We start from the raw sequence: 10603 nt of genomic DNA, 5'->3' as shown, positions 1-10603 counted from the left end.
TTGGTTAATTGCATCTCAGCCTTCTGATCTCTGTGACATGATTCCGATTCATCTTAGTGAGTTAGATTTATTTTTGACTGCTTATGACAGTAATCAATTTACTTAAAATTTAACAACTTCTTTAGTTTGCTCTTTGGGAGATTTTTGTTGGAGATGTTTAACTTTTATCCAATTTATGCTATAATAAATTTTAATTAGGATTGAAATTTGAGAAAAAATCCTATCCAAGACTTAAATTTACTATACTATTGTATAAGTTTAGGAGTGATTTGGAAGAGTAATTTTGATTGATTTCTATTGACAAAATCATCTGGATGCGATTGTAAATCCAGATAAAATAATCATGCTATAATTTTGAAGAGATTATAATAAAATTTTTAAAAAAATCTTAAAAAATGGATATAGATGCTGGGTTTGGTTTTGAATCACTATAAAATATTATATTTATATATGTTTTTATTAATTTTTTTTATAAATTTTTTTGTTTCTGCATGCTTATAGTTTTAATTCATTATTTTCACTATATATTTATTTTATATATTTTAAATTAAATATATATTTATTTTAATTTTTAAAAAAATTAATTCACCTTCTCGTTGCCCCCGCAACAGCAATAGAAGCTCATATTTTTTTATCTTATTGCTAATATTTTTGTTAGTGAGTGTTGACCATAAAATTTCAATAATTTTAAATATTTTAAATATTAAATATTAAATATTTAATTTTTTATTATCATCAATTATATTATATTTTATTTTTTTATGCATGAGTATCATTTTTGTTTCTTGATTATAAAAGCTTTGCTATCAAAATTGCCGAGCAAATGAACGTAAAATTACCCCTAGGTACACCTAACCTTTGATTGACATTTCTTTTCAAAACCAGTGATAGAATAACAATAAGAAATATGTACGTTTTCCACCCCACACCACGACCAAAAAAAAAAAAAAAAAAACTGCAGGAGACAACGATGAAGTTGCCCTCTCCCCTCTTGCTCAATTCCCTTCAGATATTATTTTAAACATTTTCAAATAAGAAATATGTAGGAAAAGAAATAAATACTCGCCGCTCACGAGACCGGCGCGAGGAGCTCTGCCACGTAAGGAGTTTGGCTTTGTCCGACAGCCGCGGTGGGAAGACAAAGATCGCCTGCCAAAAAATTAACCAATCTTCGAAGGAATCCTCTCTCTCCTTTCTCGTCGGTGGCCGGTCTTTGTTGGTGCTCGGAAGCCGAAGAGTTCTGCTGTTAGGGTTTGTATCGTTTTTATACTTTTTTCTTGGGTTTGATTTGTTCTGTTGTTCGCTATCATCCCTTGTTAGTTTAATTTTCTTTGAATATTTTGGTAGTTTTCGTAGGATTTTGTTCTTGGTTTAGGAATTTTGTCAGATTTCCTCTTTGATTTTTTTTTTTAATGGCGGTGGAGCAGTGAAATAGTTCGGTGGATCAGAACCCTAGGAACAGCAAGCCTATTTGTTAACAATCCAACTGAAAAGAACAATCGGAATTCCCCAAACCATGATATTTGAACTAAAACATTTCACTGATTGTGATCCTCTTTCTTCCCTTTCTGGCTAAAATCGAAAGAAATAACTCGAGAGAGTATGTTGTGATGGTTTTCGACGAATTTAGGTACGGAGAAATGAAGTATTTCGAACATTTCTGGGTAGTTTTCGATGAAGGCATCATTTTTATTGCTTTGTTCTTTCTCCTGTTCTAGTTCTTTTCCTTCTTATTTTATTTTTATGGCTCTGAGAAGTGGTCCACTGTGATAGCTAGTCTTTTCTGCCCAACTATGGAATTAACTCGACCAAGATATTTTTGCCGTGGTCCTGGTGCAGGTATAGCATGTCGATGAACAGAGCTGATGAGGTTGACTACATGACTGATGAGAGTGAGATGGGAAATGCCATGGATGATGAGATGGAAGGGGACTTCTTTGATGCAGATAGAGGTCGAGGTGAAGCTGATGATGAGTATGATCTGGTTGGTTTCCTTTTCAGTGTATTCTTGCCATTTGGATGTGACAATTTCAATGAATAATTTGTAGCTTGTTTGAATGGTGTAGTAATATATACTACTTTATGTCTTCAACTTAAAGTTCCTTATATTCTAGCATAAAATATACCCATTTCTAGTATATGGTATTTAAATAGAAAGTGCTTATCCTGACAAACCTCCATGAATTGAGGGCAGCTCACCAGAGTGACTGACACATCTTCGGCTCAAGCCAGGAGTGGGAGGGACATCCAAGGCATCCCATGGGACAGGCTACAAATAACAAGGCAGAATTACAGACAGACTCGTATACAGCAGTACAAGAATTATGAGAATATTCCTTCATCTGGCGACCGTATGAACAAGGTTTCTGCTAATCACCATTTTGTATTGGGTGTAACTACAGGTAGATTGTGCCACTGTGTTTACAGTTTGCTTACTCAAGATTTTCCATTTTGTCTAGAAATGCAAGCAAGTGGAGAAAGGTGGCAATTATTATGAGTTTCAGTATAATACGAGATTGGTCAAGCCCACAATTCTTCATTTTCAGGTCTGTGAATGTTTTCTTTTGTCTGTGGTAGCTAAGAATTTAAATACTTTATCCCATTCGTCTGTGTTTCTTGTTTTCTTTGAACCTGTCCTATTTATGTGTATATCTTTCCTTTTGCTTTTTATGCATTCATCCTGATAGATGAATCAATGCATGGGGCATTGACTTTAGGTATTAGAGTTGGTTGATGGACAATTTACGAGACTTATCAAGACATTTGTGACTTCTATCTTGCAATTTATTCTATCTCGGGAACATATCATGAAGAGATTGTGTGGTCCTTTTCTTCATCTCTTTCCATGTGTCCATTTCGGCCTTGTTGGACCTCCATAATTGCAGAATTTGGACCCCAATCTAAGCCAGTTTTCTTATTGAGTTGGCTTCAGAGTTCTACATTGCAATGGCCAAATACTAAATCACATGCTCCAGATATCAAATCCCTATTGGATGAGTTAGCATGTGACATGAAAGTCACACATGTGAAACTATTGTATCGTTCTAGATCCATGTGTAGTTTGAGAGTTTCTTTAACACTTGATGATTCCTTTACTACCAGATTTAGGTATTAAAAGGAAGATTAGATCCATTTGTTTTGGAGGTAAATCAATCAAGATGTGTTCTTAGATTTTACATGATTAGGTTCATACTGGTTTTGGAAGTAATCGCCATGATGTTGCATTGGGTTCTTGTCTAAGATCATGGCATATTTGGTTATAAATGAGTTATTTAGCTTTGATGTTTTGAAGATTTTGTATTTTGTGTTCTTTACATTTGGAAGATAGTGTAGAAATAATGGCATAGGAACCGAAGTTTTTTTTTTTTTAAATTTTTGCAATGTAGAAAGTAGTGATAGAGGGTGGGCCTTGGTGCAATTGTAAGGTTGTTCCATTGTGACCTATGTGTCATAGGTTTGAAACAGGAAAACAGCCTCTGCATGTGGGGGTAAGGCTCCCCATTGGACCCTTCCTAGATCCCGTAGTGGTGGGAGCCTTTTTCACTGGGATGGCTTTTTTAGGAATCAATGATAGTTCAGATGGTGCAATATTAGAATGCAAATTCTTGAAATTCACATTCCTTTTCATCTGATACATTATAATTGAAACTTTTGGGATTTCAGCTTTTTCCCTAGTTCTATTCTCCACTTTTTTCTTGGGGCTTACCGGCGATCTGTCAACAACATCCCTTCTCTTGTCAAAAAAATTCTCTTAGGGATTGGAACTTTCTATGTATCCTTATGTTATCTTGGTCACATCCATAGCATGTGAAGTATTCTAGTTTGGTATATTGTTGAGCTATTAAAGGATCATGGCCTTGGGTGATGGTGTCAGAATTTTGCTTACCGGCTTACTTTGTTCTATAGAAATTAAATAAATGTGGATTTGCTTAGAGATTTGCTTATGGCTAGACACTTTCTAAGTATATAGGGACTTTTGTAGGTTGTTCCTTGATATCATGAGCTTAAACTACATAAGCATAAAACTGTGAAAGTTGACTTGCCAACAGGCCCTCTAGGTTTAATTATATACCTTAACAAGTGAATGAGGATGATGTTTGTAGACCTATGTGGGGAAGTGGATCTCTCTCTCTCCTACTGGCTACCTTTCAGCCAGGCAATCTTTCTCCAGTTCAGTCTTTTAAGCATTGAGTTGAAGGCCTTGTTCTGGGAATGGAATGATTATAAAGGTTTCTGTTTGTGATGGCTCCAAAGCAACTTCTCAAATCAATTAGTGTTTTTCTAAAGCTTAACAAAACAAACAAGGCGCAACATGGCCTATATGTGACCTATATATGAAGATCTGTTTTTCTTGCGTGCTTGATTTGATACAAATATCTGGCGATTGCTGGTTGTGAGACTTTTATTATATCTTATTCTTCAACTTTTACTGTTCTATAATTCCCTTTAAAAACTTATTCAGAGAATGCTTGTTAACATTTATTTAAGATGTTTATTGCATCTCTTCATTGTTTGATGTCTTTAAAATTTTGCAACTGTTTCATGTCTTTCTACCCTGGATGACAACTGAATGAGCTTTTTGTCTGCAGCTGAGGAACTTGGTCTGGGCGACTTCCAAACATGATGTCTACTTTATGTCAAATTCTTCAGTCATGCATTGGTCATCAATATGTAGCAGTTTGTCAGAGGTCCTGGATTTCTCCGGACATGTGGCTCCTGGGGAGGTTTTCCCTATAGTTCTTTGCTTATCACTCATTAGCGTAACACTATCTTGCAAATTATGAAAGATTTATGGATTGTTTCATTCATTTCTTTTGGATCTTACTTTTTTTTTTGCTGATTAATTTACCTTAATGGACACCTTATTAGATATGTCTCTTGAACAGTTGAAGAATATCCTGCTTGTTGGTTTTCAGAAATACCCTGGAAGTTTGCTAGATGGATTCACACGAACTCAAATCAGTACACTTGCAGTAAAAGATGGTTTGATGGTTGCAGGAGGTTTCCAAGGAGAACTAACTTGTAAGGTAAGTTTATAACTGCTTCCAATAAATTGCAGAACTCCTTGGGTTTTCTTTTTAATAAATTCTTGCCCATATAAGCATGAATCTAATTTTATATGCTGCACTTTGCATAACATCAAACTATACTATATAATTTACTTATTTTCAGAACATTTAATCTAGACCATGTCAGAAGTCTGCAATTAAACTCCCTATTGAACTTTAGTCACATAAGTGTTTATTATTGTGAACATATACATCACAATGTGAAAAAGGTATGAAAATGTAGCTATATTGAGAGCTATACATTGTATGTGCAGGATAAATCTTTTAGGTTTCCATCTGCATTTTCTACTTCTTAAATTCTCTCATATTATTGGAAATATGATTCTGGGTTTTGTAGAGTGATGATGCTTCTTATGTTAAGAAATTTGTATCTCCAAATCACTGAATGCTTGATTCAGAAGGTAATATTTTCGCTTCCTGAAATGTGGTTCAAAGTGGTTCTCTTTGAACATATATACCAGCCTTTTTCATTGATTGGTATTATCATGGCAGATTTCATTGATGAATGATTATTAGTCACACTGTTGGTACAATGTATGCTGCTGATTCATAAGTGTATTAATTTTATTTTGTTTCGACAATTATAAAAAACCCATATGTAAAAATACTTGCATAGTCGCTTTGAGCTCAGGACTCTATTTTTTCTCTATGTTTTACTGCATATGAGAATGTTGCTTGTGAATAATGAAAGATGGTGTTACTCAGACAGGGCACTTTTCAAACTTTTTGCTGTGCCTTGACATGGACAGGACATGACGTGACTGTATTACATATGGGATATGCAGTAGACATGACTGGGTCACAATTACTATGTTCTGCCCTAGCCATGATGGGGAAAAAGGAACAGAAGACTGATCAAATGTCAAAAAGATAAGAAGAAAAACCACAATTTGGATTCCTTGATTTAGTATCTTGCCCTAGCCAAGAAGGAAAAAAGAAATCAAAAGGAATGAAAAAAAGGGGATGGGTTCTATTTGACCTAGCCAAGGAAGGAAATGTAGAGAAGGAAAAAGAAGGAAATGTTAGGGCTTACCAAACCTCTAACCTGCCCAAGATCCAAGGAGAAAAGTGGGGAAAAAGAAGAAGAAAGAAAGTAGAAGAAAGAGATGTGGCTTGACTACCTCCTTCCCATCGACTATGAAGCCTTCCTTCTTGATGTCTTTCCTCTTCTTTCCCACTATTTTTCATTCTCCTCCATTCCTTGCTGAACTTCTCAAGGTTCTTTAAGGAGAACAACCCTTCCCTCTCTAACTCTCTCTCATAAGAGACATATAACACCCACAAATAAATCTGTGTTTATACACACTTGTACATATTAACACAAAAAATCTATGAGACCTGTCTGCATGTCTTAGTTTTCTGTGATTGCCTATGTGTCATTTTTTTGGCGATTGCTGCATTGGGTTCTTCAAGACACTTGAACACTCGAAACCTACATCCAGTGTTTGAGTGACATTGATAGACAATAAGATGTGAAATCGATAAGGATTATGACATTTTAGACTTCAGGATGATGGAATAGAAGATTTATTTTAATACTTAAGGTACTTGATGAGAATGGGATAACTATTATGAAGACCTACCTTTGTGGTTTGCTATAAGAAAAGCCATTTGAAAGGAGTGGAAAGGAATTAAAGTGTAAAAGATGAAGATCTTAATATAAGCGATGCTACAAAGAGTCATGAATGGTGGCCATCTTGGAAAGCAATGTTGAACTATGTATTGTTGTGTGCAAGGTTCACTGTGTTGATGCTAGAGCCCAAATTGGTTGGCCGATGGTATGGTTTGGTATACCTTCGTGTCGTTTCATACTGGGCATGAACCAACATAGAGAGAGGTGGAGGGAGAATTGGAGAGGAAGAGAGAGAGGGGGGAGAGAGAGAGTCTCTTGAAGGCAGCTGTGCTTCCTGCACCGCCGTCGAGCTTGTTGGAAGCCAGATAGGGTGGAGAGAGGGAAGGAGAGGGAGAGGAGGCTGTCGGAGGCCTTCGGAGGGCCGGCGAGGTTGCCGCATTGTCGTCGAGGCTAGTGAAGGTCGGAGGAGGGGCTCCACCTTCTTCTTGATTGAAACAAGGGCTTTGACCTGATTGAAACAGGGGCTTCAATCCTTGTGTCCTATTTTTTTTTTAGATTTATTAGATGAAGTCGGCAACTGTGTTCCTCACTTCAATGTTTTTTTCTTGTTTTGGGATTTTCAATGGAAGTGGGCAACTGATTGCTGACTTCAACTAAAAATCCTAAAAAAAGAAAAAATATTGCCGACTTCACTTGATAAATCACAAAAAAATGAAACATTGGGAGGAGGGTGGACCCCTTTGATCTTCATCAGCCTCGGTGGTGGTGTGGCAGCCTTGCATGCCTTTCCGATGGCCTTGGGCAGTCTTTGATGGTCTTCTCTGCCCTCCTTTCCCTCTTCTTCCCTCCCTCTACCCTCCTTCGACTTCCACTGTGTGCAGCGAGCTCGGTTGCCCTCTCTCAGCCTTCGGAGGCCCTCTTTCCCTCTCCCTCTCTCTCTCTCCCCCCTCTCTTCCTCTCTTTCCTTTTCCCTCTCCACCTCCTTTTCGGTATCTTGTTTCAAATGCCAGAACCATCTTGATCGGCTGTCGGTATAGTTTGGTATGTCCTGAATTTTGCGGTTCGATAAACCATAGTTATATGTATAACTATTAAAAAGAAATGATTGGCATTATCTAATAAGATTCTAGGAAATCAGGGAAAATGGATGACCATGGAACATGATGCAATTTGTGAAGGCCCTTTGGTGAGCACCTGAAAGGATTTTGAGCACAAGATCGACAAAGGCAAATGCAATCAAAAAGAGCTTTGATGCGTAACTCGAAGAGTTTGGGTTAGGTCCGATGTTCATGAGACCACTTGATGGTCTGAGGAAGTTAGGTTGTTGAATCAAACGTTGAAACTTTAAGATGCACAAAATGCATTTGATGAAATTAGCTTGCTCTTACTCAAGCCCGTTGTCGGGTAAACACATCAAAGAAACTTTGATGCCCACCACGTCATCTTCCACTGGTGCAATGTTGTTGCATTGTGGTGCATCGTTGTTGTTGCCTAGTCCACCTCCACTGTTTGCTAGCTGATCCTAGTTGTTGATTGCTGCTAACACCTCTTGCCCGTCCCTTCCCCACACTTGCAAGCATGTGTATTAAGGTTTGCCACACAGGTTGGTATCGTATCGTGTTGAACTGATTTTGAATTGCTTTGTAATCTGGTATCATATCGACACTCGGTACGTCTTGCCGTCTTGTACCATACTGCATACCAACGCTATAATATGATGGTATTTGTACCGGCTTCGGTACTATGTGAATCTTGATGTGTATCGCATCTTTGTCCTCCCTTTTGCCACTATCCCTGTCAGCCGCAACACCACTTGCCTCTTACGCGCAAATTGCCTCTAGGAGCAGCATGAGAAGCACCTTTATTGCCTTCTAACAACCAGTTTGTGGAGGAAGTTCACTGCCTTAGCCTTCACGGCTAGAGGACAAGACCTGCCCCCCATGGGGAGAATCCATAACAAGGGAATGTTCTAGTAATTGAAGGGTGGGAAGATGGATGCCTCATCCAAAGCCAAACTCCACCATGGGAAGTTGATTGAGGGACCAGTGACTTCTGGTGGTTAGATTTCTTGCTTGGAGTCAGATCAGAGGTCAATGGCAGATGGTGGAGGAAGTGGTGGTGGAGAAGCAGTCATCATAGCGGGTAGGGGGCAGCACTCTTGTTCGACTACGAGAACTTAGTAGAAATATTTGTTAGTGATTTATTTTGGAAGTGGATTTGGTTAAGGATATTTTTCTGTCAATCTAGTATTGCACTAATCATAAAGCTTTGAGCCCGATTTGGCAGTTGATGACATTGGACCATCATGTGGTTCAGTGGTTATTGGGCCTAAGCTGAACCTCAACTCTAATAGACAAGGCTCCATGCATGGTTATGTTTGCCTGCTTGACTTATGTTATAAGGTGTTCTTATTTGGTTGTTCGGTTGGGTTGGTTTCTTTTTTTTTTTTTTTGGTTGTTTGTTGGGGGGGGGGGGATATAAACATACATACATATGCGAACATGTACACTCACACAACATACAGAGAGGTATGAATAGACCAATGAAAACTAAATTGTATGCAGACCTGATGGTAGTAGCTTGTCTTTCTATCTTGTGAAACACCAACTCCTATACTGGAAGCGAGGGTGGCAGCCGGTTAGGGTCAGGTTGGTCTTGTGTCAAGCTGGGAAAACATATGAAACCTGTCCCAGCTCTCTCTTCAAGCCATTCTGAACCATGAGTCCACCTAATGGCCTAACTTGACTACTTTGACCATACCTTTATTCTACATGATGCAGCCTAGATTCACCTAACCTGGGTTGTAATCAAACCCTTACAATTCCCAGTGATTGAATTCTAAGATGAATTGAACAATTAATACTAAGAAGGTAGTGCCACTCTTGAAATCCTTGTTCAAGGTTATGACCCTTGATGCATCCTAACTTAAACCAAAATAGAACTCTATCCTCATGGCATGAATTGACTCAAATCGTTGACTCAGCCGACTTGTTTAAAAGTCTAGGTGGAAAAATTGGAATTGCACATGATTGAAACTTGAAAATTGTTGACCCAAAGGTTAGATTGAGTTCTTTGGTCAGGTTAGCTTTTTTCCTCCTCTTCTCGAATGAAACTAAACATAGATGGGTTCAGCACCAAAGGTTATGATGAGTTCTTGATTTGACCCAAAAAACATTGAAGCCACAATCTTAATGGGAGGATACCAGCTCATTTCTCTTCTTGAACAAATTGAATGAAGGTAGTAAGGGTCCTAGAATAATGCAAGTATGCAGTGAGTTAAAAACGAAGGGCTGATTATCTTAGATGGAAATAAATGAATTTTTTAGTTTAGGAGTAGACGAGTACCAAAGCACTTCAATATAATCAGGATAGTTACCAAGATTAATTAGTTTTTGGTGGTAAATAAATGTTTTCCCAATCCAAAAAAATGATTTTGCTATGATAAGTATTAACAATTACTTGTTTCGGTGCCCTATTAGTAATATGTGAGAGCTAGTGTTGTCAAAATTGATGCCTTGGAATGGAGATAGTCTGCTTAGATGCTTAAGGGCCTTTTTGGATTATTAGACTGAAAATCCTAAGAATTCATGGATTGGGCCAGTGTAACTGAGGTCTTTTTTTCTCTATATAGGATTCGGGTTGGCCCACTCCAAAGCTATTCCTAAGTGGTTATTAATGTTGGCCTAGCCCAGCTTGTAATCCTGTGATCTTGCTTGTTGTAGTGGCTTAATTTATGAATCCTATAGGATGTTCAGCCAAATCATTCAAACATATCCTAAGGGCCTGTTTGAATGGTTGGGACCAAAATTCTATGGGATTCGTGGCCCAACCATCAAAAATACAGAATTATGGACTGGGCTTGGCCTATTTGACAATTGGCTAGAACCGCCTTTTGGGGCTGGCTTGAATCTCATGGGGAGAAAAAAATGATCCATTGTACGAGTGGACCAAAGCGGTGGAT

The 10603-nt window shown here is 37.9% G+C and overlaps 1 protein-coding gene across 3 annotated transcripts in view; it reads left to right on the top strand.

Moving 5' to 3' along the window:
• The first annotated feature begins 932 nt into the window (after positions 1-932).
• Positions 933-10603, top strand: part of LOC105051221 (uncharacterized WD repeat-containing protein C2A9.03) — a 31653-nt gene continuing 21982 nt past the window's right edge. The window contains exons 1-6 of one of the 3 annotated variants that reach the window (XM_073243241.1): positions 933-1251; positions 1840-1984; positions 2195-2362; positions 2460-2546; positions 4590-4724; positions 4887-5027. In XM_073243241.1, the coding sequence (XP_073099342.1) occupies positions 1847-1984; positions 2195-2362; positions 2460-2546; positions 4590-4724; positions 4887-5027 (669 nt within the window). In that variant the 5' untranslated portion in view covers positions 933-1251; positions 1840-1846. The remainder of the gene's footprint in view (positions 1252-1839; positions 1985-2194; positions 2363-2459; positions 2547-4589; positions 4725-4886; positions 5028-10603) is intronic. The other 2 variants (XM_073243240.1, XM_010931545.4) reach the window with 2 other exon arrangements.

This window comes from Elaeis guineensis, chromosome 9, assembly GCF_000442705.2.
Source record: "Elaeis guineensis isolate ETL-2024a chromosome 9, EG11, whole genome shotgun sequence".
Taxonomy (NCBI): Eukaryota; Viridiplantae; Streptophyta; class Magnoliopsida; order Arecales; family Arecaceae; genus Elaeis; species Elaeis guineensis.
Note: the sequence above shows the minus strand (reverse complement) of the source record. Positions and strands in the feature narration are given on the sequence as shown.